This window comes from Rhodofomes roseus, assembly GCF_022264815.1.
Source record: "Rhodofomes roseus strain CIRM-BRFM 1785 chromosome Unknown C8Q71scaffold_15, whole genome shotgun sequence".
NCBI lineage: Eukaryota > Fungi > Basidiomycota > Agaricomycetes > Polyporales > Fomitopsidaceae > Rhodofomes > Rhodofomes roseus.
The window spans coordinates 717906-743681 of record NW_025952971.1 but is presented as its reverse complement, the minus strand read 5'-3'; the positions used below and the strand labels follow the sequence as shown (position 1 = coordinate 743681).

The following is a 25776-nucleotide window of genomic DNA, read 5'->3' as shown; positions in this document are numbered from 1 at the left end:
ACCCCGCGCAGTCAGTGGTTCGCAGATTCGAGGATGCGTAGGAAGGAGAGCATCTCGCCCAGTTGCACTGAGCAATGTACGTTTCTCAGATGTACTAATCTTGGCAATGCGTTGGCCAGCATGCCTACGACGCCTGAACGACCTCAGAGGGTCGACACCACCGAGCCGCTTACCTATTCGGAACGTCAGACTCATTCGCGACACATCGCGCCCGCGGCCTGGTAGAACACCCGCAATGTCTTGAAGTGCTTCGCAAACTCCTCGTCGACGGATCACTTCATGAGTCGTCCCGGCCTAGGCTCATTCGGTAATTTCAGGAAGATTGCCCGCTGGAGCGACGGTCTCCCGTACGGCATGTGCTACAAGCATCTCGATCGAGGCAGACGGGATGAAGACCGAAGTTAGTGCTCGCTAGCAGAATGCAGCGGCGAGCTGCGCGGAGAAGCGGTGTGATATACGCTGATAGGTTAGTGTACACATGTGGACTTCACGAATGCAACGAAACCTCTCATATTGGCTATATAGACTCTTGTTCGTGCGCGACGTCGCCGTTTATAGTGCTTGATTTGTCGTTCTCAGACTGACGACCAACATTGGTGGTCGTGAAACCGCACGTTGCACATGAACATGAGGTACGTACCGCATCCTTATCTACAGAGACGTAACGCTAGAGGATGTCCCAGTTGATGTGACAATGTTAGCATGACCTCGATCCAGACTCCACAGCGTAGGGAGGATTCTATCTCGTGTCGTGTCGGAGCGGTGGATATCCTTGGCCTCGTCTCTTACCGTATTTTCATAGGACATTGCTTCTGACTGAAGATACTCTGATCGGAGGTTGCTCATCGGCGGTCACGTACTTACCTCGCGGAAAGAAGCATGTCAATAACTGTACGTCGCTTTCCTCATTCTCACTGGCATGCGACTCATGACCTATTATTTCCCTTGCGATATCCAGGTATAGATCGGAGACCGGTTGAACGTAGTCTGGAACTTATGTGACGATATCAAATCATCCCAACAAGGTGAGCAAGACGACGATACAGTCGTGTTCCATTGCGGGCCCGGGTACTATGACGTTGCTCGGTACCACAGCTGTGATAAGTACCGCTCGGGAGGCCCGGGCCTCTCTCATCGTACAGCAGCACCAGTTTCAATATGCTCGTTGCGTTCTGGGTTACGACCTCCGCCCTTGGTACCGTTGTATGCTGCATCTTATACGCTACCCAACTTCAGTGGTCGAAACGCCAGAACCTCCCTCCAGGGCCTCCACGTGTACCGCTTCTGGGGAACATCCATCAGCTGCCGCAGTCTTATCAGTACAAGTTCTTCGTGCAATGGGCGGAACGATATGGTATGCTCATGAGTTGTCATCTTACATAGATAATTTGATGCAATCCATAACATGCACTACAGGAGACGTTGTCTACGCGGAGTTCTTTACTCGATCAACCATCGTCGTGAGCTCAGTCAAGGCTGCCTGCGATCTCATGGAGAAGCGGAGCGCGAAGTTCTCGGAAAGACCACGGTTTGTGCGAATCAGAGAGATGTACGTGGCGTGATCCAACAGCATTTCACGCCGACTTCTGAACCGTCTCCTTAGGATCGGCTGGACAGGAAATATTGGATGGAGACCATACGATGACACGTGGAAGCGTCAGAGGAGGTGGTTCCAGCAATTGCTAATCAGCGCATCCGCCCTGAAGAGTCACCGGCCACTTCAGGAGCACGAGGTGCGTCGTCTGCTGTACGACGTCGTCCAGCACCCAGCGGACTTCATCTCCCACATCAAGCGGTACGTGAAGTGACGCATGTATCGTCACAAAGACTCATTACATTTCGGCTAGCTACGCCGCGTCGCTGATTTTGGAGATCGGTTATGGACATACCGTGACCTCTGTCGAGGGTGATGAGTTCATCCAGTTGGTGGAGGCTGGGATACATGAAGTTTTCGGCGGCAGTGGAGCCGGCTCGGCGCTGGTTGACTTCTTCCCTACCTGTAAGTCACTAACTGCATCACTCGCCCGTTTCAGTGTCGACATGAATCATGTCATTTAGTGAAGTACATACCTGCTTGGCTGCCTGGCGCGGGCTTCAAGCGAGCTGCTCTGATGGCGAAGGAAGCCATCGCAGCTACTGAGGATATCCCTTATAAGTCCGTCAAGGATGCTATGGTACGTCTGTCTGATCTTATGGAGTGCGGACGGCGAAATCCCTGACCCAAGCACAGGCAGCCGGTGTGGCAAAACCATGTTTCACGACTGCCATGATACAGGATTGTCTCAAGAAGGGTGCGCTTACCTTTGAAGATGAGGATGACATCAAGGGCACTGCTGCAACGCTCTATGCAGGTATTCCTATTCAAGTTCTCGCGTCGTCGCCGTTATGCATCGCTGATGACGACTTCGTTTAGGGGGTACCGATCCAGTAAGAAGTGATTCCACAGATTCGATTTTCGTGACGCATAGTATGTGTAGATCGTGACAACAATCACGGTGTTCGTGCTTGCGATGGTGCAGCATCCCGACGTTTTTCGCAAGGCTCAAGAGGAAGTCATCCAGGTTGTCGGCGAGGAAAGGCTCCCGGAGTTCAGCGATAGGACATCGATGCCGTACCTCGAGAACGTCCTTAGAGAGGTGTACAGGTATGATGAACGGCAGTCGTAGATGCGGCCAACGTCTGACCTGTTCTTAGATGGCGTCCCGCAGTCCCTACAGGTATGTATGAATGATGTATTGCTCGATCCAAGCTCAATCCCTCGCTCTTCATTCTTCCATCTCTGGGTCTAGCGGCCCCACACATGTCATCAGAAGATGATGTATACCGTGGATACTATATTCCCAAGGGCTCTATGATCATCCCTAATTTATGGTATAGTAGAGCTGACTGTCTATCTCCGTCTTGCCGCGATTCTGAAATGTCACTGCAGGGCGATGTTCCATGACCCGGAAGTATATCAGGAGCCGGAAACGTTCAATCCTGAACGATTCTCAGGTATGAACGTAGACCGGTATGATGATCCGCGGAGGATTGTCTTCGGCTTCGGACGGAGGTGAGTCTACGTCCTCCTTGAACCATGGATGGCGTACGACTGACCATCATCAGGGCTTGTCCAGGACGATACTTTGCCGACAACAGCGTATGGATCCTTGCAGCCAGCCTCCTTGCAACGATGGACGTACGTAAAGCGCGGAACGCACGCGGGGAGGAGATCGCAGCGTCACCGAAGTTTCATGGCGGCACTGTCATGTACGTCATCTTGTATGCCTCCTTGGCTCCGCCACTTCAACTGAGATCTTTCTTCAGTCGCCCAGAGCCGTTTGTCTGCGACATCCATCCTCGGTCGGAGAAAAGCCGGGAGTTGATTCTTGCGGGCAAAGATATCGTGACCGCGCAGCTCTGAGTCGACTGCGATGTTTCGCGTTCTTGCTGGACACAAGACTGTCTCGTGGCTTCGACTCATTAGTAATCCGTACAAAGCAATGTTGTGGAGTTGTATCGTCGCTTACCGGATGGCGTTGTCTGCGCTTGGATCAGTGCAACCGTGATACGACCACTCGTCAGGCCTCAGGCCTCAGGAGCAGGGTTCCGAGTTATGGCATGTGTCTCGTCGCATTCAATGACATCAGGAGCCGTCTACTATACATGTGCCTATGTTTCGGCCATGTCCAGGACACCGGCGCACGGCTCACTCAGCCGGCTCACAGTTTCCTCGGTTTCGCCATGATCTTGACCCCCTAACACTCGCTGTTTTAGAACCGCCTTTCAAATTCCCACTCCTCGTAATCCCGTATAATGAGCCTGTTCACGTCCTCTTTGAGTTTCTTCCTCTCCAAACATTTGCAAACCGCTTCAATGACGGTTCTACCCTCCATATTCCAATCGATGCGCCCAACTTCCATTCCTATGTCGCCACCGAGGAGATGAACAGTCAATGTATGCCCAAAGTGCTCACGCAAGTACACGTCCGAGGCACCACCTGCGGGTATATGCGTGAGATGGGCTGGTAGACCCGCATTCATAGCTTCCTTGTCGAAGATTCAAATTCGGTACTCGTCCTAAATATACTCCAAGTTTCAATAGAAAATCAACGGGGACTCGGATCGGCTCACATCCACGTCGACGCTGAAGGCATTTGAGTTCCACAACTGGTATATTTCGTCTCGCATGTTCAGGAGGTTGTGGGACACCCGAAAGTCCGGGATGTTGGGTAAAAATGGCTTCTTCGCGCCCCATGTAGAGATCTATACCGTTAAGTAAGTTCTCACTGTACGGGGCATATAATAACTCGGGTACAGACCATGATTATCATAGACGGAGGGAATATCCAATGCACATCGACACGGGTATTTCCAACTTTGTCGGGACCTGTGAATGCGCACTCGCCACCGCCATGCCTCGAAGCCTCTATGCGCAATGAATCATCGATGCTGTCCTGCAAACATAATACTCAGTACCACAATTCTGGCTATATAGTGTAGAAGCTCACTTCAGGCAGTGCCAGGGGCTCGTCCCCAGCGCCTTGGTCCTCAGAGAGGTCTTGCCAGAATTTGTGTGAATGATTGGTGTATGAGGGATTGAAGGGCAAGCGCGGAAAGGATACTGCGATCATACTTAGTGTATCTGCGGTGTCCGGAGTTACAGATGTACATTTAGCGCAGACAGAGAATTATGGTTTACCTTCATATCGGAGGCAGCAGACGTAATCTCCTGGTCTCAACGGTTCATCATCGGGAGCTTGCTCCGATTCACAATCCGGCGAGTATGTAACAGCACAAACTCGCCGCACTGTCACAAGCTTGAGTACCATCTTTTCCGAGCAATAGTGATGCGCCATCATGTCGAGCCAGCAGAGAAGAGTCCTAGGAGTGACATGACCAATGACGTTTGAGGTAAAGCCTAGAACCACAACAATAAGTACGAGACATGCTGTAGTAGAGATGCAAGACTGAACAAGCTATCATCTCAGGCCCTGTTGGCCACCATATGAAGGTATCAGCACCACGGGATCGTGACTTCGTAGACGCATGTAAGTTACTAGCGGGAATTGTTGGATCCCCGACTCCGAGTCGAACGCGTCAGTACTAGACACAGTTGACATGATTGAATGCAGTTGAAGAGTTGGAAGGAAGTGTGCAGCTTGCAGGGTAGAGTGCGAGTTCTTGAACTATATACACTGCTGCCTGCGGGTGTTCGCCGACTCGTCACGCGTCACCGTCCAGACTCTCGCGAGGTCTTACGTGCGGGTCACTGTCAATATGGACTTCCTGATGACCTGGTCTGAGCTGATCTCGCTACGTAGATTCCGGACATACGGTATTAAAGGCCATGAGTCAAGTATTGAGTGAAGCCGACGGCCAGGGTGGCTGAGGAGGAGGAGCCTGGGATCCAATTTAGCCACCGGCCGCTGTCGCACGCGCGATCATGGGCGTCGAGCGTGAGACATTTGTTCTCGGACTACTACATAGAGGTACTTATGTAACGGTAATCAAGACTCAAGAGACAATCCCGACCACAAGAGTCAAGGATAATTTGCTCATGACGAATCGTCTTTGACTCAAGCCTGTCGCGACTCGCGGTGTGGCATGAACGTTGAACGATGTGCTCAACTTCCTCAAATTGCCCATCGAAGTTTGTGTGAACTCTCGTACGCCTCACCCGTACCTGTGTCCTGTACACTCTTACTGAGTGTTGTTGTTGGACTACCACCAGTACGACGTGCCCTCACATGACCATAGTTTCCAGGTTTTACAGTGTATTCACGCCGGGAATCAATTATAGAATACGTCGTGACTAACGTCGGTTCCTCGCCGGTCTGTTGCGAGCTTCTTACGAGAGGCTTTCAGCGAACGCAGGAGATTCAGATTGGATCTGCAAGAGAACTGTGTCAGCAAGTCTTGCATAAACCTTAACACTGGCAAGCACCCCTCACCCAAGGGTCGTCCCTCCCAAGCACGTACTTGCGCGGAGGCCGCTCCCAGCAAGTCAGTCGATTCGCCTCTTCTTCACTATGAAGTGGCAGCAGAATGCCGAGCTCGTAGTTGGTGATCTACAACTAGCTGTTAGCGTCGTTGAACGTGGTATAACTGAGGTTTCATGCGTACGTTGAGCGTCGGGTTGAATGCGGAGCCGGACAGCGTGCCCCAAGCGGACGGCGTGAAGTTGTGCGAGCCCATGTACAGCCACCCGATGAGCTTCTCCATCTCGGTAGGTGCCGCCTCGTCATCTTCTGGCTCTGTCTCGCTGTCCGACTGCCCACCACTGCCACTCCCGAAGGCAGTCGACTTATCACGGATGAGGCCAAGGATCATCTGATTACCCCAGCTGGTTACTACTGACCAGGTGACTTGTAAAGATATGCTTGAACCTACCTTAGAGTGCATGAGAACTCGTCCGCGCTTGCTTCGCGACTGATGGAAGAGCTCTCGCGGAAACTTGGCGGCCTCCCACTGGTTACGTCGACAGAACATAGTTCCTCCTCCCTATCGACGTGTTAGAGGGTCATTTTGTTGGCGACGAGGTAGACTCGCCTGCTCGCCCAGCACACTCTCGCGCACATATTGCAGCGTCGGGAAGAGGACCCTGATCGGTGGATACGGAAGCTTGGCCCGACGCGCCTTCGAGACGTCCAACCACGTCTGTGCGGACTCGCCCCGTGCCGAACAGTGGAACTCATTCATCCACTGTGTGCTGTACGAGCCGATGGACGATCCCTGGAAAACCGAATGAGAACTCATCACGTCACGAAGAGCCGCGAGACAGTACCTGGCATTCCAGTACTACCTCCTTGCCCTTGTTTGCGGCTAGGCCTAATTCGCGCAGAGCCTTCATGAGGGACGTGTGGCCCGTAAGGATGACCTAGCCGGAGTATGAGTATCGACCTTTGAGCCACAAAGCAAACTATCAGACGGTGCTCACCTTTGGCCAACCTTCGTGCTTGCCCGCTATGGACGGTATCAGTTTGGCCTTTACCTTCGAGAAGTCCCAATGGGTGCGGAGGTGCTCTAGACGCTGTAATGGTAGGTTCGGGTGCTTTGAAACCAAGGTAACGACGTTAGCTGGGTTGGTGTCGCATGATGCAGCATCACGACGCACGTCGTTGTTGACATGTGAAATGAGTGCCGGTCCTACGTTCAGCGCTCGGAGAACGCGACTAAATGCCGCAGGGAAGTCGTCAACCTTGGAATCGTGAGCAATAGGGGAGGGTCGTTTAGGGACGTCCTGCACCCATGCCGTCTACACGGAGAGAATCAGGTTTTGACCCGCAGCCGGGGTGAGTGCATCTGAAGATACGCACGTTCTCTATGTCTCGCCAGTCGTATTCTATCATATTTGCGGTCGAAACGACGATCCGCAAGCGACCTGTCTTGTAGAACAACTGGAATTTTGTTGTAGATCGCGGAACAGTGACTGTCGAGACGCAGATCATCACATACCAGCATGAACTAGGCAGATGATGGATCAAGTGGACAGTTGCGCGGAGGAGGACTAGACATACCTTCATATGCATACAGCCCATGCCGTTCCGTAGAAACGGCGTCGCCTTAATCCAATTCGGAAGAATTGCCCTTATAGTCTCCTCACCTGTATTTCGTTAATCTATTTGAACGCTGTGTGGAAAAAGACAAACGCACCATGTGGGTCTTGTGCCACGGCTATGACAGGGGTTCTCGGGCTGAGCATGGAGTATAGCCAAGGGAAGTTGTACACATATGCAGAGATGACAGCGAACTCTATCTCATCTCTCTAGAGATCCTCCATTCTCAGAAGAGAAAAAGGGGTTGTTAGGATCAGACTCACAGGTGCAAGAATATCGCTCAGGCGGAACGTAGGCTTGGTGTCCTTCGCACGATCTACGTGCATGTTCGCTATTGGGCGCATCTCGCCATCCCAGAAGTACTGCTCCGATGAGCTCCGAGCGGATGAGCTTGCCGTAGGCGCCGTTTGCCTTGAGGTACTTGCGGCTACGCGAGGAGATGTGGCACTGGAATAAGCATGGACGTCGGTTCTGCGTGTATGAGCAGAAGACGAGGAAAGGTGTTGCCTCTTGGATCTATGTGCATCGTTATCTATGCCAGACGCTCCGTCGGTGTCGAGATCTGGTCGCAGTCTCTTCTGTCTCGCGAGCCGTTCTCGTTCGAGTTGCGCTCTTTCGGAGAGAAACCCGGTCACAGGAGCTGGTGAAAAGGTCGGCTCTGACGTTGCGGTCGACTGGGCTGGGGCTTGCGATGCTGCACGCTGTGCCTCTTCTCGCTTCGAGGCCTCGATAGCCTGCTGCAGTTCTGACTTGAATCTACGGTCTTCTTCATTGACTTCTACACCGTCTTCATCATCACTGATTTCGATGACTTCCTGCTCCGCTCTGATTGATGGACGTGCCGCTGGTGGTGCATGGTCCTGTAAGCTAAGTGCTATGGCTCTGTCGTACAAGTCAGTATACACCATGGCCAGGAGTCTAAGACCAACCTTGCTAGATCTTCGTCGTCCATTGGTGTGCGAGTCTGCGAGTCTGCTTCGGCGTGGCTGAAATACGATAGCCTACAGTCTGCGACTCTGCGCAAGCCGCTGTTACAACGATTGCTGTCAGGCAATTGAGTGACTTCGGTAGCTTCTGACTCCCTACAGGTATTCCCAAGTACCAACAGAACTCTTCTGCTCCGGTGAGGTAAGGACGACCGAGAGGCCTATCGCGGTTGAGTGGTGGCTGCAAACAAGAGGGACGCGGAGTAGGCGCCCATGTGCACGCGTCGCGAGCGCGACTGGCACGGTCACGTGCGGGAAGGCCTGCGGCCCTCGAACGACGAATGTTTTGCAGTAATTGCTTGATGCATACATAGACATCACTCCCAGGATGAGATCGATTTTCAACATTCTGGTGCGTACAATCACACAGTCTAACACGCGCAGTCTAATCATACCACCGCTCACGTAGTCGCTTCCTCCGCACCATGGGCTTCGTGATGATAATGGCGAGTGCCAATCCAGCAATAGTCAACACAAGCTGTGCTTTGTTAAAGCTCTCGCTCAACACGTCGAACGTGTTCGACGGCGCGATTCGCGTGAAGAATAGGTCGTGGCCATAGGCGAAGATGAGAGATGTTGACTCGAGCAGGGCAGGAGAGGTAACGATGTGCTTCGTGCCGACGACCTGGTAGAGTTGCCATCAGCGTCCGCTCGAAATGCGGTGATGATTTGCGTACCTGGTAGTTGTGCGAGAGTACGCGCTTCGGGTCATCGTATACGATGGGATCGTACTGAATCAGCCATTCCTCCATCTCTTGGTTGGTGGGCTTCCGCATTGGTCGTCGCGGATCGAGGACACGCCTCGGGAAGGATTGGATCTGGTGGGTCTCGCTGGCGACTGTATACGCATTCAGACAAACTGTTAAGACTGTTTGGAAAAATCACTCACCGACTAAGTCCTTGATCGTGATCCCATTGGACGTCGATGTCGTGGTAATGACGTTAATCCCTCGAGGCAAGATGAATGCTTGCTCAAACACTGCCAACGCTGTGGTTTCATTTGAAAACGAACTCAAGTCGGAACTACCCATCATGGTAAGACCTACTGGAAGAGGATTCCAGGAGTGCAAGAGTGCGTACCTTCTCGTCTTCTGATCGATCCCGAACCCTTCGTATAGCTCGACAGAGGCTACACGGTGGCTCTTCGTCGATTGCACGCCCGATGCATCCCCGTCGTAATATTGGTACACGAGCCAGTTCTCTGTCAATGAGACCTTCACATCACACGCACCCTCTGCGCTAGGAAGCGCAACATGGTACAGAATTGTACCCTTCGCACCGTCGACAAGGTACAGCGAGCATTTGGGTGTAACTGCGGTAGGCGAGCCGGTCACGATAGCCATGAGGTTCGGGTTCAGATACTTGTACAACGTCGTGCGATTGCCCAGCACCTTGCCAAGCGAGGCGACTGGCTCGTGCGGCGAACGAGGGGTGATTGAGAGGACGTCTTCGCCAGCAGGGAAACCGAGTGACCAGGCAATGTCGGCTACATGCTTTCCGGTAAATTCGATCTCAGACGATATCCTGTGTCCTGTGAGGCGTCGCTCGCCAGGAGCGCCAGTGCGGAGGGGGATATGAATCGACGGAACGAGCTGGCGGAAGGCCTCCTTGTTCTCAGCGGTATCTGGATAGATGTGTACCTAATAATGTTATGAGCATAATATTGTCGTCATCGGGATTGCTTCACTGACCTGAACAAATTCGTCAAGCAGGACGACGAATTTCTGCGGGCCATTGCGGAGCATGTACGCCTCGACTATTGGTCCAGCAATGATGTCAAATCCTTGCAGCAAATCACCAGAGGCTGACACGCCTCTTGCATCTTCGCCGGTCAGCGCGTCCACATGGAAGAGCACCGTGTCCATCAGGCCCTTGAATCACTCCATGAGTCAGCCTAGCCCGGGCTCATTAGCTTCAAATCAACGTACATTGCTCGCCTTGCGCTGAGTGACCAACACGACCTGTGGCGCATCCCCATCGCTCACCGTCCGCGTGACAAACATCTTCACAGGGATGACTTGCCCTCCAATCTCGGCCGCCCAGCCAAGCCCAAACACACGGCTCCAGAGCACCGCCCCGTTCGCAGAGTCGATGCCGTACAACTTGCCGTGCGCGGTCGCAGCGACGATCATCTTGCGAAATCCGAACTCGTCGCGTGCGAGCGGCTCGGACGCGTTCGCGCTGGGCGCGGCCGACGACGAGGCGGACGCATACGAGCCCGTCACGAAGCGTCGCACGAAGTTCGCAGCATACTGCGGGAAGTTCTGGGCCGAGGGGTGAGTGCGGAAGTCTAACAGGGTTCGGGAATTCGACGTACCTGCGCATCGGACAGTTGTCGGACGAGACGGTCGCCAAACGACTCTTCCTCGTCTCCCACCTGCGACGTGGTAATCTTCCGCTCGGGCAATTCGACGAGCTCGGCGACTTTCATGTCGGCCAGTCCCTCTTCCCGCGCCCACTGCAATCTGTCATGTTGCCACAATTGTATTGCGCCGGTGGTTGTCGTCAGGGCAAGACGGGCGACGATCGTGTTACCCTCTGGGTTGGCAGCCTCCACAGTAACCTGTGGTAGCCGATAAGGATATGCCGGCGGAACGGATTACAAGACACTTACGTGAGAGAGTACACCGTGGACGTTGGTCTCGAACGGGAACGTGTACCCTGAGACCAGACCCTTTCCTTCCGCTAAGTGACCGGCGAAAACGTGGACTACGGCTTTCTAGAAGGGCGTGAGTATACGATCAATACTGAACCAATATGTCTAACCTTGTAGACGTTGGACCAGTATACACGTGCTACGTATGATCGGCCATCCATGTCAAGGGCGCCGACATACTTCGAAGCAGTGTACTTGGGTGAATTGGCCTGTAGGTCTGGCAGTTAGTTTCCTGTGCAGATGAGGGCGATTTCAAAAACAAACAGATTCGGCAAACTCCCAGATCTGCCGGAACCCTTCTGGAACAGAACGGAGGACGCGCGCAGTGCCGTCCTCTCTCAGAGCAATGAACTGGCCGTACTCGGAGAGTCCGATGTCCAGAATGTTCTTGTACGTTGCTCCCTTGAATCCCATCGGTTTTTCCTTGAGTTCTGGGGTGAGAGTAAAGTACCGGACAGAGCCGCCTTCGATCCACACTATCCTCGGAGGCACGGATGCGTCCTTGACATCACGTAGCTCAAAGAAGTCTGTGAGGCCGTCAGAGATACTTGATGGAATGTGTCCTGATGTGAGCAGCTCGCCGGTTGTCGTAGACAGAGCGGTGACATGTATCGTATAGGAGGCAAATGACTTCGCGAGCCCTATGAGGTAGACAGTCGTCGGGGTTGTGACTATCTTGGAGTATGCCACAAGCGAGCTAGCATTTCTCGCATGAGCATGTGGTCGGAGAGACAACATGGCTGATGCTCACGACTGGTCTGGCGCGGTCCACCCCCACTTCACTTCTCCCGTTTTCCCGTCCACGCGGCGTGCAATGTGCGCGTTTGACACCACGTAGATATCCCCTTCGGCGTCGAAGGATATGGTCGTCCCGATTGTCGCCGGATCAAACAGACGGCCAAACTCTGGTTTGTGCAGGCGCTTCTCAGCCAGGAGATCGCCGGTCGCAGCATCCAGTAGACGAAGCGTAGCTCCACCAGCACCAGACACAGCGGCAACAACTATGGATTGCTATCAGCACACGTTACTAGCAACCAGATCATTACAGAAAGCACAGTCGTGACAGTGAAGACAGACGATGTAAAAGTGCATCGTCCATTGCCCGCTGCTCATGGCAAAGACCGCAGAAGTTGACAGCCTATCCAACGCGCTCGATCTTGTTCATCCTCTGTCCGTGGAGTAGCAATGTCCGAATCGAGGTAGTGACAGATAAGCTTAGGAAGTCAAACTTGTCCGCAACCTTTCGCAGGCCGTGAAGCTCGTTTAAATGTCGCCGGTCATGCGAGAGGAGCGTCGTTCCGACAAACGAGAGGCGGAACGATACCCTCCCCAATGAAGGGTCCGTTCGGCAACCCGCTTGTATAAACCGGCGCGGTCCATGATCGCTTTAACTTCACGAAATATGTGCAATCATCATGGCAATGGCGCGGCAAACGTGGTGCATAACGTTTGCTAGTACAGATCACTGAGAGAACAAGTGTCGCTGCGTCGCTGCACACATACGCAGACCTGTCGAATACATAGAAAGAAAATGTAGCAGAGGCTGAAAACTCACCTTCTCCGTGGTGCTTGTAGCCTATGATATGTTCGTTGTCCTCGAATACGTACCTCCATGCTACGCTTAATGAGGTCTGCATTCCGTTCCACTCGAATGTACAGCATTACATACCTATTTCTCCGTCGGCAGGATCTATCGCTGCCAAGATGTTCCCTGAGCTTGCAGTGAAGAGCAAACTACGCGACTTCGCTCCGGCGTTGCCGACTCTTTGGAACCTCGGCGCCGTCGTGAGTGCACCGAACAGAGGTACGCCAACAAGAGGTTTATGCCAGTCGACGACTCCAACTTCAGATGCTTGTATTGCCCATGTTTGAGTTATCCATATCACAGCCGTGCAAAGCCAAAGGAGGTGCATGCCGCGCAAGCAGTGTTCGTCGTCGTCGTAGAGCGGCTCGACGTCGTCTCCCGTGAGGCGCGCGACACGACATTGGCGAATGTGTCACGTGCAATTTTCAGGCGCGCGTCGGGATGCTTCACGGGCGCTAAACACTGAGTGCTCATGCTCACTGCTCTCGGCCAGCGGATCCAAACGGGCCGCTCGTTCTCACTTTCGGTCGAAGTACGAAGGAATGTGGATGTAATTGGCGGAAGCGAAGAGGTGCAAGTAGCCATGCTGCACATGTTGTGTAAGCTCCGCGCGAAGGGGCGATACACAACGGAACGAGGGGAGACCGTCTGATGTCAAGGGTGCAAGATTAACGTTATGGATTAAGCCCATGGCTAGTCCAGGCAGGGGACTCGGTGCATCCGCAAAAGGTGGAGAATGTAGGGGAGAAGCTGTTCGCGAAACAGTCTTCGAGACTGCCGTGCTTCTGCTGGTGATCAACCGCATAGTGTCTTGGCCATGCAGACAGCAACTGCCAGGCACTAGCGAATCTGCACAGAAAGCTTGAGCTTATCGGACGAGCCATGACGGTCATCACTCGGGAGATTATGGGGATCTGAGTCGTCGTACGACAGCCTAGGCCTCGTATTCAATAGGTGTTCTCGCGCACAGTACGTCAACGCCAACTTGGGATGCGACAACGCCGCGCCGCATGCGCCGGGCGTGCAGGGTCAGGATCCCATACAGGCCGCGAAGACATTCGGAGGAATCTGTGCTTCCAGCATATCGATGAAGTCATCCAGGGCGACCCATCCCAGCCCCGGGACGATGGTGCCTTCGTGCATAACTCGCACATGCTGTTCTCCCGCAGTCGTCTTCCAGACCTGCGCGAATGAACCCAGCCTTGGTCAGCGATCATCGGCACGTTCACTCGCCCACTGATCCTTACCTCCATAACGATTTCCGATCCCATAGCCGGCCAACGCAGCGGGGCGACCTTCCCTATCCCTAGCAGAGAAGCGAGCCGAATCATCGACCCATCGTGTCCGACGTAGAATCTAAGCCTGTGCGTTTCTCCGCCGGAACGGAACATCCTGAAGTTGTGCGCGAGTTCCATGAAAAACACGCCTGTTACGGAAGTCGCCGTGCGCTTGTAGTCAGCGCGAAGCAAGATCCTCATGACGGACGTGCGGGAGGAGCGCACCGAACGTAAGCTGTGAGTAAGTCGTCGCATTTTCCGCCGTATTCCATATGTAGCTGAGAAGCAGCAGATGGAATCAGGAAGCAGCGGAAACAAAGACACCCAAACGTACTTGTACTCCCAGTCTCCAATGGCGAACACGCGAGCGGCATCTTCCACAGTAACGCATGCACCGGAAGCGTTGCATGGCAGAGGGTGCCCATGGCACGTCCGCGAACTGAATGTGTCGAAGAAGTGGTCGTCTGGTGGCGTCCGTTCGCATCGTCGGGGTACGGCCAGAGGGAAAAGATAAGCGTTCGATCCAGGGAGGATCAAGAGAGGCGCACTCACACCAAGAGGTCCAGGCTGTATTGCCACTAACGCCTAGCATAGTGGTTAGGCGTTCTTGCAAGTCCGCGTTCTCCTCGAGGTGACCGGTCCACGCGGTCACAGACTGGTATGCAGAGCGGATGTTGTCTGCGTTTGGGCACGAATAGTCTGGAACGATCGAATCAATCTGGTGTCCAGACATCTCAGTTCTTGCGCTGGCATGCTGTAAGATTACAAACCACAGATGGCTGTGTGAGGACCGGGAACGTCTTGGTCGCCATTGTGGGGTCCATCCCTGTCAGAAGACCTCCCGCTACCTGGTAAGTCCGATCTGCAACGGACGTGCGAACGAAGATATCCTGTTCATTGACTGATTCCAAGAAGCCCAGCTTTTGGGCGTATACAGACCAGAAGTCCTGCGCACGGTGTTATCTTGACCAAGAAGACAGGACGGGAGCCGCAGGCACGTACTTTTCCGTGGCTAATGGCATCTTGGAGTCCTTCGTACGTCAGTTGGCCTTCGTCACACGTGCCATTCCAGATTTGAACGAGAAAGGGGTGCCAAGGCGGGCTGTACGTCTCGTGGAAGATGTGAGTTGTGCCGCCTCCGTTATTGAACTGCAGGAAATTAGAGCAGTTCCATGGTTCCTGGTTGAGTTCGCCCTCTTCAGGATACAGGTTGTCCGGAGTTCTCTGTAGCGGTCCGTCATCGTTGTCGTGAGCGGCGCCACTATGCGGACAGATCTACGGGAACGACCCTTCTACCTTGTGGTGGCGAATCACCGCATTCAGGTAGACGAGCGTCGCGTCTGGAGCGTTGTCTGGAGCTTCGTAATGAGCCGCGTTGATATGGGGCGCGTTGCAATAGTTGTAGGTGTTCCAAGGGAGATTCGCAGGTGTGAAGGACGTATTATACACCCCCGTGGTAGAGCAGACGCCGTTATAGACTGGAATTTCCGGATCCGTCGACAGTGCTAACACCGTCCGAGCGGGGATTTGGAGTATGAAGCCTAGCCAGCGCGCCTGCACCAACTTCATCGTTGACGATAGGAAGATGCGGAAGATTGGGGGGACGTACGCTCATGACTCCGTGGTTCTCCTTATGAGGGCCGGTTCTCCTCTTGACCTGCTGTGAAACTATAGTCGGAAGTGGAAGGCGGGTTACCAGGAAAGCAACGTGCGTCGCTGTTCCTAGGAGGTCCTATCACCGTACAGATTAGATGCGCTGCGTGTACGACGTATAACGCCACATCTCTATCTCAACGCCGCTGCGGGACCCGTACTGACAGCTGCCCATGATTTACATTTAGACTTGTCCGCCGCAACCCGAGCACCCCGACCAGGTCTAGGCATAGCGTAGCGATGAGGAGACAGGACCTGTACGTCAAAGATTAAGGTTGCAATCGGTTGCAATGCAGGCTGAGAACCGGCAAGGGGCGAGAACGGGCGATATTGATTAGGAAGCCAACGTTGTTCGACCGAGACGAGTAAATGAAAACCTCGATGGCAGAATCCGCAGCAACATCGTGAGGTTTCCGATGGATCCGGGTTCGGCGTATCGATATAAGGGATTTGCAAAGGCAAAGCGGGAAGTGAGAAGTGGGTCGGAACTCTAGGCTCGTAAAATATAGTTCAAGTAGCACTGGCTTGGCAATCAGAGACTTTGTACTTACTTACTCATCGACTTTCTTTGACGACAGAGAGCATCTGCATGTCGGATTTGAGGGCGAAGAGAAGATGGAAGCAGTCGCACAACAAGCCGCTGCTAAGTTAAGTGAACTGTGACTCCGATCAAACTCCGATGAGTGATTGCATTGGTCGCCGACGTCCCCGGGACTTTTACACATGCCATATTTGGATAATGCGGGACCAGTGGGACCCGTTTGTAATCCACCCTGTCGGACCGCCACCCGCTTCACCAAGAACCAGGACTGCCTCTTTCCACTGACCCTCGCAGAGATTCAGACAACCCCGTCTTTCTTGCACCAAAGGTGCAACGATTTTTTAGGGATCAAACATGGTAGATATCACTATCAGGAAACGTCCCCGGACGGAAGCGGTTCTCACGCAACGCAAATTCTTCAAGAAAACGGCGAGAGGGAAGGTGATCAAAGGTTTGGCGGTTGTTCAAGCCATGATATTATTTCTAACGCAATGAGTAGTCCTCCGCGAAAGATACCTGCGGGACGATGTAGGCTGCGGAATCGATGGCTGCAGCGTCTGCCACGACCTGAGAGACTTCAGTCTGCCATCGTCTGGGTCATCTGCCCACGCACAGTACCCGAACGGCCATTTCGTCTTACCAGACACGAATGTCTTCCTCGCCCAGGTTCGTCGAAGGGTTCTTGCTGTCTGAACTGACTCTTCGCGCGCAACTAAAACTTCTCGGTACAAGTGCGCATACAACGGCGACATAACAGACATTCGTGCCCTTTGCTTATTCCCAATTATCCGGACGTGAACACTATCTCATTTGTCCTCTGCAGATGGACTTAATGGAATCGGACCTCTTTAACCCACCCATCATCCTCTTGCAAACAGTAATGGAAGAAGTGCGACATCGGTCGCTTCCACTCTATAATCGTCTGAAAGCGCTCATTCGAGCCGAAGACAAGCGCATATGGGTGTTCTACAATGAATATAGATCGTAAGCTATTCGGATACTGGGAATGACGCGTAGTAGTGACAGCCTTTATTCCAGCGAGACGGCCGTGATTCGAGAGGAAGGCGAATCACCTAATGACAGAAATGACCGCGGTGTGTTCTATAGGCATGTTCTGCGGCGTTCTTACATCTTACGCATTCATTTCCAGGGATCCGCATGGCTACTGCGTGGTACAAAACTCATATTTCCCTTGCTCGGCCTCCCGTACGAGGGCAACCTTCGAGACCATCACCGACAGTTGTCCTGCTGTCGGATGACGTGGCAAATCGTCAGAAAGCAGAAAAAGAAGGGCTCGTGTCCATTTCAGGTTCGTCTTCGCCACGGCCCCATCAACCAAGCCTGACACGCTGCTCCGTGTATAGTGCGTAAATACGTCGAAGCGCTTCAAGACACTTCCAAACTACTGGATCTCCTGTCTGCCCCCGGATCAGATGAGGTTGAACCGACCAGAGTCGCTTCTGCCAGGCAGGCATTGTACCCGGATGTCAGTGCCGATCATTTACAGAAGACCCCTGTACTAAGGTCTACATGCAGTATCTGCCGATGTCAACGTTAGGCGCAGGGGTCAAGTCCGGACAACTCCACCAAGGGCACTTCAATGCTAATCAATACAACTATTTGGAGGTACGGCAAACACGATTCCGCCAAAGGACCTGATGATAACGGTGCAGATCCTATAGGGAAATGTACCAGTGGCCGCGTTCGACAAACCGATCCTTCTGATTGGTCGGGAGAATATGAACAGGGCTGTGCAAGGTGACGTCGTGGCGGTCGAGGTGTTCAGCGAAAGTGAATGGAAGGCGCCCGCAGACGAGGTCGTTGAGCAAGAGAGTAAGTACACTGTTGTGCCGAGTCATTCAGTATGAACTCATGATTTCCCCAATTAGCAACATTGAGGAATGACGATGCGGACGAGTCCGAAGAGGAGAACGACGATGAAGAGGCCATCGCCGAGCGTAAGGTTTTGCAAGCGGAGCGGGCACGAAGAGAAGCGTCTGTTCGACAACCCACGGGCCGTGTCGTCGGCATCATCAAACGTAACTGGAGGTCGTAAGTATTTTTATGCTAGTCATATGGAGCGGTTTACTCAGGATCCACCGCGATTCCAGTTATGTTTGTCACATTGACAGCACGTCCTTGACGTCTTCCAACACTACATCGCTGTCTCAGCAAACGGTATTCGCCACACCCGTGTCCCGGCTCCTCCCTCGTATACGCCTTCGCACACGCCAGGCGCCCGCCTTGCTCGGTCAAAAAATCTTAGTCACCATAGACCGATGGGATAGTACATCTCGCTACCCCGAGGGTCACTTCGTACGTGCGCTGGGGAAGGTTGAGAGCAAAGAGGCCGAGCAGGAGAGTTTGCTGCTAGAGTTCGACATCCCATACAGGCCCTTCGGGAAAGCTATTCTTGACTGTTTGCCGCCGGAGGGTGACCACTGGGTTGTGCCGCCCAAGACCGCTGACAACCCGGTTTGGAGGGACAGGGAGGACCTGAGAGACCTCATCATCTGCAGTATAGACCCCCCCGGTCAGTATATCGAATTCCTAGATCTAAAGGTTGCGCTGACTCAACTCTCTCCAGGATGCCAGGACATTGACGATGCGCTTCACGCACGGACACTTCCTAACGGGAACATCGAAGCCGGCGTTCGTAAGTCTTCCGACTCTTGAATCACGTTTTCTCTAAGTCTGACCTCGCGTTGGGGGCCCTACATTGTGACGTTCGCAAAACTCCAAGATATCGCCGACGTCTCTCATTTCGTTCACCCGGACAACCCAATGGATAGCGAAGCTGCTGCGCGCGGAACCACGGTATATCTGGTTGACAAGCGCATTGACATGTTGCCGGCGCTTTTGGGCACGAATCTCTGCTCCCTGCGACCGCATGTAGAGCGTCTGGCATTCTCCGTGATCTGGGTGGGCGCTTTCACGGACATGGTTGTTACCACAGCGCCTTCATGCACATTGCTATTGCTTAACGCAGGAATTAACGCCTGAAGCCGACATTGTCAATGTCCGGTTCACCAAATCCGTTATTGCCTCGAAGTCGGCATTTACGTATGAGGAGGCCCAGATCCGCAAGGATGATCCGTACGTTCTCAATTCTCGGGACAGGAAGTTGCAATGCTGAAGTCAAATGCACGTGCCGATCATAGGAAGCTCGACGATGACCTTACAAAGAGCATCAGACTGCTTAATTCTCTCGCGCAGAAGCTGAAGGCGAACAGAATGGCTGCGGGTGCACTGAATCTCGCCTCGCCCGAAGTCAAGATCCAGCTGGATAGCTCTGAATCTTCTGACCCCATCGACGTCGAGCAGAAGGAATTGCGCGAGACAAACAGCCTTGTCGAGGAGTTCATGCTGCTCGCGAACATCAGCGTAGCGCGCAAAATAGAAGAGGCCTTCCCACAGACTGCCGTATTACGGTCCGTGCTTTCCCATACCAAGTGCATCTTGAAATTCATTTCCCTACAGACGACATTTGCCTCCACCACGCTCGAATTTCGAGAAGTTGCAAGATATCCTCCAGAAGCGGAAGGGATTGACTCTTGATGTCTCCAGTTCTCGTGCCCTCGCGGATTCGCTGGACAAATGCCTAGTGAGTTGCCTGAGTCAGTGTGATGGGGGTTCAATTTTCAGAATGACGCTTTTAGGATCCCAACGAGCCCGCCTTCAATACTTTGGTACGCATCATGGCAACGCGTTGCATGCTGTCGGCGGAATACTTCTGTTCCGGAAGCGTAGCCCGTGATACGTTCGGGCATTACGGTCTAGCGAGTTCAATATACACACACTTCACAAGCCCCATCAGGCGGTACGCCGGTGAGCCGCGGAGCCCCGCAATGACTTTGACCATCGCTGACGAGGGCATCTATAGATGTGCTCGTGCATCGACAGCTTTCTGCTGCGATCGGGTACTCGTCGTTACATGCCACGCTGCATTCCAAGAGCCACGTTGAGCGAGTTCTCGACGTCGTGAATCGACGTCATAGGATGGCTCAAATGGCAGGCCGTGCCAGCGTGGAGTTCTATGTCGGATTGGCTCTCAAGTCTCGCGGAAAGGGCAAGGCAACTACGGAAGAAGCCTTCGTTATCCGCACCTTCAGAAATGGTCTGGCGGTGTATGTGTCAAAGTGGGTCCAACTCAATTTGCTTAACTCCGTAGAAAAGGTTAAGCTTAACCACTGCGTTGTGTTCTCTAGACTGGGCATCGAGGGCCTTGTGACGTTCAAGCGGGAGACGCAGTTCGATCCCGACGCATACACTATGACCGTGCCTGCTGCTTCTCCCGAGGCCGTTGGCACTACTATCGCGGTATTCGACAAGGTAACGGTCGAGATAGAGGTCGAGAAGGATAAAAACACCCAACGCGGTCGGGTGAAGATGACGTTGAGAAGTCCAGTTGACTCTAGTACGTTGTAGGCTCTTCACCTACACGACTTGTCACGTCCGATATTCGGTCGAGTTATGCCCGGTGCCAAGACCGGAAGGTAACTCCCGGCGAACACATGTATGCAGAGACCCTGGTGACGTCGCTCAGATTCGGCACTTCAAACAGAGAATCGCGGCGTGGCCATCATAGACTTCTTGCATCTTATCTTATGATCAACCCTGCCACTCGGATCCTTCTTCTTCTTCTAAGTGAACAACAGTCGGGGATCAAGAAGCCATGCAGGCAAGCGTGGGCCTCCAACACTTCTTCCGCTTTTCGTGCTGCTATATTTGATCTCACGGAATGAGGATCCATCCCAGACTGCCTTACCTAACAAATCGTGCGTGGAAGCTATTCTCACCCAGTAATCGGTACTGACCGTCTAAATGCGTGCAGTGATGCTTTATTTCCGTAAGCATTCTCCGGACACCCTGCATGTATGTCTGATCTGAGCGGAATGCTTCGCCCTAAATGAAAGGCACACGAAAGTACTTAAGGGCATCTCGACGGTCTCGTCAGGGCAAGTGCATTTCGTTTCTAATGGTCGTGCCCTCTCCAGCAATCTCACTCGTGCTCCTCGCTGCCTTTGTGGCGGCAGCTCTCGCCACCCGTAGAAAACGACCACTTCCACCGGGCCCAAAGGGGCTCCCTCTCCTTGGGAACATCTATGATGTCCCAAAGAGCCGAGAATGGCTTGCATACCAGCGTTGGTCGCAACAATACGGTACGTCGTGTAATCTCGTGACTGTTTGTAACAGTACGCTTTATATTGGCCTAGACTCGGATGTCATTTACTTGAATCTTGCTGGAACGCCCGTCGTCGTCGTGAACACGATCGATGCAGCCTATGAACTATTCGAGAGGAGGTCTGCCTTGTATTCGGACAGGTATATTGTTTCCATACGCCCTCGCACTTCCGTTGATGTTCGTTCATAGACCAAAAATGACAATGTTGAACGACCTGTGAGTTGTCTAGGCCAAAATGCATTCGTCCATGTGGCTGAATCTGCTGTAGTGTGGGATGTGATTGGCACTTCGTTTTTATGGGATATGGCAACAGATGGAGGGAACGACGGAGAGTGTTCCATCAGTACTTCCACCCAAGTGCGGCATTGCAGCACAGGCCGAGAGCTCTCAGAGGGGCCAGAGTCCTTCTGAGCCGTCTACTTGACGCACCCGATGACTTCATGGGGCATCTACGCCAGTACGTATCCAGCGACGTCAAGTGAACCGGCGTCTGATGTCTTCTTCAGCATGGCCGGCTCACTGATCATCGGTGTCGCTTATGGGTTGGATGTACAACCTAAAGATGACCCGTACGTAGCCACCGCGGAGCGTGCCCTACATGCGATGGCAATGGCAGGCAATGCAGGCTCGTTTCTCGTGGACTCGATCCCATGGCGTAAGTCCTTCAATGTCCTCGGCCGCGGCTCTCCTCACATAATGGTGTCTCTCAGTCAAGCATGTTCCTGCATGGTTCCCGGGAGCGGACTTCAAACGGAAGGCTACGGAGTGGAGGAAGTCTACGACAGCGATGGTAGAAGTGCCATTCAAAGCCGTCAAAAATGCCATAGTAGGTCCTTGCCCTCCCCGCATTAGAGTGCATCTGACGTCGTTACCAGGCCGACGGCATGGCGCCCCCATCTATGGTTCTCTCTTTACTCGGCACGCTCGAGGAAGAGGATGATAGTACACATATGGAAAAGCTGTTCAGCGGAGTTGCCGCAGCAGCATACACGGGTCAGTGCTATTCCTATCTGTATTTCATTCGAAGCAAGCCAGCTGACCCCTCGTTTTGGTAGGCGGGTCCGATACGGTTGGTGACTTCTTCAGGGATACGGGCCGTGGACCTTCCTCTGACAGCTATACAGACTGTTTCGGCCCTCGGATCATTCTTTCTTGCAATGCTCCTACATCCTGATGTTCAGCGCAAGGCTCAAGCGGAGCTTGATGGCGTTGTTGGGAATGATCGCCTCCCTGATTTTTCTGACGAACAATCTCTCCCGTATATAACTGCTTTGGTACAAGAAGTCCTGAGGTAGGCCCTCACCGTCTAGTCAATGCCTCGGAAGGTTTGCTCACGCACAACAAAGATGGCGTCCAGTCACACCCTTAGGTATGAAAAACATACACGCGTTGTCTGGGCGGCTCTTGTTGATGAATGCCAAACTAGCTGTCCCTCATCGCCTTGTCTCCGAGGATGAGTACCGTGGTTACCGACTTCCTGCGGGTGCAATTGTCGTCGGCAACGGATGGTACGTCATTTGTGCCTGTCGATCTTATTTCTTCCTTTGTTTATATTCTCGTGCAGGGCCATGCTGCATGATGAAAACCGCTTTCCGCATGCAGACGAATTTATTCCTGAACGTTTCTTGACTCCGGATGGCCAGCTAAACACCGATATGAAGGACGCAGAGCTACCGGCATTCGGATTTGGCCGACGCATCTGTCCAGGACGGTATCTGGCCTGCTCTTCGCTGTGGATCTCAATTGCTTCAATTTTGTCGAGCCTGGAGATCTACAAGCCGCTAGACGATCAGGGGAATCCAATTGAACCCTCTGGCGATTACACCACAGGCCTCGTTACGTGAGTCTTACAACGCTTCCGAGGCTCGTTGCTCAACGTTAATCGCATAGATATCCGCTTCCCTTCAAATGCGGCTTCAAGCCGCGCTCTAAGGCCGCCGAGGACTTGATCCACGCGGCTGTGATCCAGTTAGACTGAAAATGTTGCCTCTCCACGTTCCCAATCTTGTGCTCACAGGCTCCGGCGATCCGCATTCTTCTATTACGATCAGGGTCGTCAGGACGCCTCATTAGCTTTGCATTGCTAATGATGTTATCGTACACCTACAAAGTGTAGTGATCTTCGTCGTGCGCATGATCAAAACGCGGTAGCTGTTGTGCTTCTCTCAGCCTCGACACGCGAATCGAAGTTCCATAACTTCGTGGACGCATCATGTGTAGCGGGCTGCGGCCCTCTGCGACTTATTCTCACCGCCCTCGCACGTCCGGCGGAAACGTAGCCTCCTTCTGCGTCCCCGTCGGCTTCATCGTCTGACTCTGAGCTCGAGCTGGACGTAGGCGGGCTTCCATCAAAGTGTCGAGAACCCGAAACAGAGAGAAGGACGGGGCGGAGTGGATGGAAGCCAACAGAGCCTATCGCATCTATAGATCCGTAATGAATGGTCACGATATAGTATGGTGCGCGGTGACAAAACTCTGTCCAATGACGGGGAAGTACTCACCGTCGTGTGCCGCATACCTGAGAATCGGAAGCTGTCGCGCAACTTGTGCTTCTGACTCCGACGGAAAGGAAGTAGCCTCACGCCCACCTGGCGCAGCATCGAAAAGGGTTATGTTTCCGTGCTGGAGAACTGCGCGTGAGAGTCTGGGCAGCGACATGAATGCGCACCCACCTGGTCACCCACTCCTAGCACTTTCCCAGAAATGTCGATGTCAAACTTGATCTTCTGGTTGGTTAAGGCCGGCCTGCGCGTTTGCTCGGTTGTCGCAGACGACTCGAGGGCTTCTTTGTCGAATATGCATACGGGAGTACTGACGTCACCTCTCAAATCCCATGCATAGATAGACTCATGACGTCTGAAGGACGCGTAGAGCAGATATGGTTGGGCAGGATTGAACATCAACTTCAAATGAAAGGCGGTCAAAGAGACATAATCGAGCGGATCATTGATCTCACCTGCGTCACGCTTGCACGAATACCGGAGGTCGCGCCGTGAGAGAGGCTCTCGGCACCTACAAACATGACTGGTGCTTCTCCCGTTGCTTCTGAGAACAGTGCGATGTTGGACGAAGAAGGGGCCGGTGAGCTCAGTGATCCTGCCGCAAAGACCCCCGAGCTAGCATCGGCAGAGAATGCCAATGCGGATATTATACCTAATGGCGATCAGTTATGGCGTGCAGCTTATACCCGCCGGAACATACCCTTCAGCCCATCTTTACTTTTTTTCGATGCTGACATGTGTAGTCGCGTTCCATCTCCGGGCCGCTGGACATCAAACACCTCAATCGCGTCCTCAAATCCGCAGTAGAACCTGAAAAGCAACGCTTGTTCAGTATGCACTACAATTCATGTCCAGATAGCCATTGACCTATCAGCAGTTGCATTGAATGCTAAGCTATGAGGTGCGACCTGACGCTCCCTGTGATCCACTATTCGGTACGATGCGCGCAGCTGGACATGCGCAGGACACCAGTACGAGGTGTGTGTATGAGAGTCGGAGTAGTGCCAATGATATACTGATGTACTCACCCTGCCGTCACTGGCATCCAAAAGCTTTACGGGACATTCGCGTACCGAGGCAAGAAAGCAAAAGGCTGCAGGGTTGCCAGTACTAGCGGATGGGTACCACACATAATCAAGTATCGGACCCTGTTGTCTGAATACACGAGCATGTGTGGCGCAACCTTGTGTACTAGAATCGTCGGCAAATGAAGATTTCGCTGGTCTTGAATGGGACATCGAGTCAGCTTTGCGAAACGTGCGTCCCGGAAAAAAACTCACAGGTCTGGTAAGTAAAATGTGCGATCTTCACATTGAGATAGTACTGCTGATCCATCAGGACACCTGCAAGCATGCAACGTCATCTACATCTTCGTGTTGTCACGCGAGAAACTTTGCGCACCACTTTGCGCTTCGAGCAAAATTGTAGGGCATCATTTCATCATGCGGTACGGACGTGTTCCATTCCAGCTCTGGAGCTCTCGAGCAATCATAGATTGGGGGTATCCATGTCGTCCCACTGGCAGAAGCCGTCGCTAGAAACCGGTCAGATACTTGATTCAGTCGGGTCAGTCAGTGACATACTTTCCATGTCGTAGCTGAGAGCAGTGAATGAACATCCATCTGCACATTCACTAGTGGCAGTACCATGACCTACCTCTGAACTGAGAGTGTGATTGGCCTGAGTTGCTCGAGGCTTCGAGTCGAGGGTCGTCGACTTGAACCGCTGAACGGACGGTCCGACTCGCGCGCCACTGTACAACAACGCACTTGCCTATTACGGAAGCATTCTCGTTCGGACCGCGCCGTCGAGTCCTGATGTTGTTGCCCCGAGCCTTTACCCGGATCAAGCTCAA

General features: G+C 53.1%; 8 protein-coding genes across 8 annotated transcripts; 3 read left to right on the top strand and 5 right to left on the bottom strand.

The window, feature by feature from the left end:
- Nucleotides 1–1158: 1158 nt before the first annotated feature.
- On the top strand, nucleotides 1159–3509 carry C8Q71DRAFT_872965 (cytochrome P450; the record flags this gene model as incomplete). Its single annotated transcript, XM_047928352.1, has 13 exons — nucleotides 1159–1354; nucleotides 1417–1549; nucleotides 1604–1795; nucleotides 1848–1999; nucleotides 2059–2174; nucleotides 2231–2351; nucleotides 2414–2427; nucleotides 2478–2644; nucleotides 2695–2717; nucleotides 2790–2871; nucleotides 2930–3052; nucleotides 3106–3249; nucleotides 3307–3509. 13 exons carry the CDS (start codon nucleotides 1159–1161, stop codon nucleotides 3401–3403), a joined length of 1560 nt encoding a protein of 519 aa, XP_047777141.1. The 3' UTR covers nucleotides 3404–3509.
- Nucleotides 3510–3752: 243 nt separating this feature from the next.
- C8Q71DRAFT_859579 (uncharacterized protein) lies at nucleotides 3753–4612 on the bottom strand (the record flags this gene model as incomplete). Its single annotated transcript, XM_047927661.1, has 4 exons — nucleotides 3753–4028; nucleotides 4113–4244; nucleotides 4301–4435; nucleotides 4490–4612. 4 exons carry the CDS (start codon nucleotides 4610–4612, stop codon nucleotides 3753–3755), a joined length of 666 nt encoding a protein of 221 aa, XP_047777140.1.
- A 756-nt stretch (nucleotides 4613–5368) lies between these two features.
- On the bottom strand, nucleotides 5369–8717 carry C8Q71DRAFT_149966 (phospholipase D/nuclease). The gene is made up of 17 exons (XM_047916617.1): nucleotides 8624–8717; nucleotides 8467–8565; nucleotides 8045–8419; nucleotides 7801–7984; nucleotides 7635–7746; nucleotides 7499–7584; nucleotides 7437–7445; nucleotides 7298–7378; nucleotides 7096–7236; nucleotides 6919–7032; nucleotides 6766–6858; nucleotides 6531–6713; nucleotides 6372–6482; nucleotides 6105–6311; nucleotides 5933–6049; nucleotides 5729–5871; nucleotides 5369–5671 (listed from the first exon to the last, which is right to left on the bottom strand). Exons 2-16 carry the CDS (start codon nucleotides 8487–8489, stop codon nucleotides 5830–5832), a joined length of 1878 nt encoding a protein of 625 aa, XP_047777139.1. The 5' UTR covers nucleotides 8490–8565; nucleotides 8624–8717; the 3' UTR covers nucleotides 5369–5671; nucleotides 5729–5829.
- Nucleotides 8718–8840: 123 nt separating this feature from the next.
- Nucleotides 8841–13194, bottom strand: C8Q71DRAFT_769862 (uncharacterized protein). The gene is made up of 13 exons (XM_047924303.1): nucleotides 12849–13194; nucleotides 12735–12794; nucleotides 11931–12180; nucleotides 11444–11876; nucleotides 11290–11388; nucleotides 11138–11242; nucleotides 10841–11086; nucleotides 10452–10787; nucleotides 10215–10394; nucleotides 9604–10163; nucleotides 9413–9546; nucleotides 9201–9361; nucleotides 8841–9148 (listed from the first exon to the last, which is right to left on the bottom strand). Exons 1-13 carry the CDS (start codon nucleotides 13090–13092, stop codon nucleotides 8909–8911), a joined length of 3048 nt encoding a protein of 1015 aa, XP_047777138.1. The 5' UTR covers nucleotides 13093–13194; the 3' UTR covers nucleotides 8841–8908.
- A 673-nt stretch (nucleotides 13195–13867) lies between these two features.
- Nucleotides 13868–15672, bottom strand: C8Q71DRAFT_769853 (histidine phosphatase superfamily). The gene is made up of 7 exons (XM_047924302.1): nucleotides 15338–15672; nucleotides 15044–15265; nucleotides 14812–14988; nucleotides 14594–14759; nucleotides 14376–14505; nucleotides 14012–14319; nucleotides 13868–13946 (listed from the first exon to the last, which is right to left on the bottom strand). The coding sequence occupies exons 1-6, from the start codon at nucleotides 15608–15610 to the stop codon at nucleotides 14220–14222; spliced, it is 1068 nt and encodes a 355-aa protein (XP_047777137.1). The 5' UTR covers nucleotides 15611–15672; the 3' UTR covers nucleotides 13868–13946; nucleotides 14012–14219.
- A 917-nt stretch (nucleotides 15673–16589) lies between these two features.
- On the top strand, nucleotides 16590–20663 carry C8Q71DRAFT_797835 (RNB-domain-containing protein; the record flags this gene model as incomplete). The annotated part of the gene is made up of 18 exons (XM_047925770.1): nucleotides 16590–16686; nucleotides 16735–16901; nucleotides 17059–17219; nucleotides 17274–17329; nucleotides 17386–17544; nucleotides 17600–17721; nucleotides 17772–17861; nucleotides 17918–18068; nucleotides 18125–18287; nucleotides 18347–18768; nucleotides 18823–18891; nucleotides 18979–19157; nucleotides 19225–19331; nucleotides 19397–19666; nucleotides 19716–19839; nucleotides 19895–20063; nucleotides 20119–20374; nucleotides 20444–20663. 18 exons carry the CDS (start codon nucleotides 16590–16592, stop codon nucleotides 20661–20663), a joined length of 2982 nt encoding a protein of 993 aa, XP_047777136.1.
- Nucleotides 20664–21213: 550 nt separating this feature from the next.
- On the top strand, nucleotides 21214–23398 carry C8Q71DRAFT_711015 (cytochrome P450; the record flags this gene model as incomplete). Its single annotated transcript, XM_047920782.1, has 13 exons — nucleotides 21214–21397; nucleotides 21452–21560; nucleotides 21610–21636; nucleotides 21689–21877; nucleotides 21927–22075; nucleotides 22131–22246; nucleotides 22296–22413; nucleotides 22476–22489; nucleotides 22545–22711; nucleotides 22767–22789; nucleotides 22847–22928; nucleotides 22985–23260; nucleotides 23311–23398. The coding sequence occupies 13 exons, from the start codon at nucleotides 21214–21216 to the stop codon at nucleotides 23396–23398; spliced, it is 1542 nt and encodes a 513-aa protein (XP_047777135.1).
- Nucleotides 23399–23557: 159 nt separating this feature from the next.
- C8Q71DRAFT_838093 (uncharacterized protein) lies at nucleotides 23558–25638 on the bottom strand (the record flags this gene model as incomplete). Its single annotated transcript, XM_047926476.1, has 10 exons — nucleotides 25564–25638; nucleotides 25323–25455; nucleotides 25202–25264; nucleotides 24950–25145; nucleotides 24789–24871; nucleotides 24622–24731; nucleotides 24377–24573; nucleotides 24093–24323; nucleotides 23922–24042; nucleotides 23558–23841 (listed from the first exon to the last, which is right to left on the bottom strand). The coding sequence occupies exons 1-10, from the start codon at nucleotides 25568–25570 to the stop codon at nucleotides 23558–23560; spliced, it is 1425 nt and encodes a 474-aa protein (XP_047777134.1). The 5' UTR covers nucleotides 25571–25638.
- Nucleotides 25639–25776: the final 138 nt, after the last annotated feature.

What these genes read in the sequence shown, in the direction of transcription:
- C8Q71DRAFT_769853 (XM_047924302.1), bottom strand. Translation starts at nt 15,610, where the DNA reads ATGAAGTTGGTGCAGGCGCGCTGGCTAGGCTTCATACTCCAAATCCCC. An exon ending in TACAGCCTGGACCTCTTGGT is followed by an intron (nt 14,506 to 14,593) that starts GTGAGTGCGCCT and finishes GGACGCCACCAG; the next exon opens with ACGACCACTTCTTCGACACA. An exon ending in ATTGGAGACTGGGAGTACAA is followed by an intron (nt 14,320 to 14,375) that starts GTACGTTTGGGT and finishes GCTGCTTCTCAG; the next exon opens with CTACATATGGAATACGGCGG.
- C8Q71DRAFT_769862 (XM_047924303.1), bottom strand. Translation starts at nt 13,092, where the DNA reads ATGCACCTCCTTTGGCTTTGCACGGCTGTGATATGGATAACTCAAACA. An exon ending in TGGACCGCGCCAGACCAGTC is followed by an intron (nt 11,877 to 11,930) that starts GTGAGCATCAGC and finishes GAGAAATGCTAG; the next exon opens with CTCGCTTGTGGCATACTCCA. An exon ending in TACTCTCGCACAACTACCAG is followed by an intron (nt 9,149 to 9,200) that starts GTACGCAAATCA and finishes CAACTCTACCAG; the next exon opens with GTCGTCGGCACGAAGCACAT.
- C8Q71DRAFT_149966 (XM_047916617.1), bottom strand. Translation starts at nt 8,489, where the DNA reads ATGGACGACGAAGATCTAGCAAG. An exon ending in TTTCACATGTCAACAACGAC is followed by an intron (nt 7,033 to 7,095) that starts GTGCGTCGTGAT and finishes TTGGTTTCAAAG; the next exon opens with CACCCGAACCTACCATTACA. An exon ending in AGAGTGTGCTGGGCGAGCAG is followed by an intron (nt 6,483 to 6,530) that starts GCGAGTCTACCT and finishes ACACGTCGATAG; the next exon opens with GGAGGAGGAACTATGTTCTG.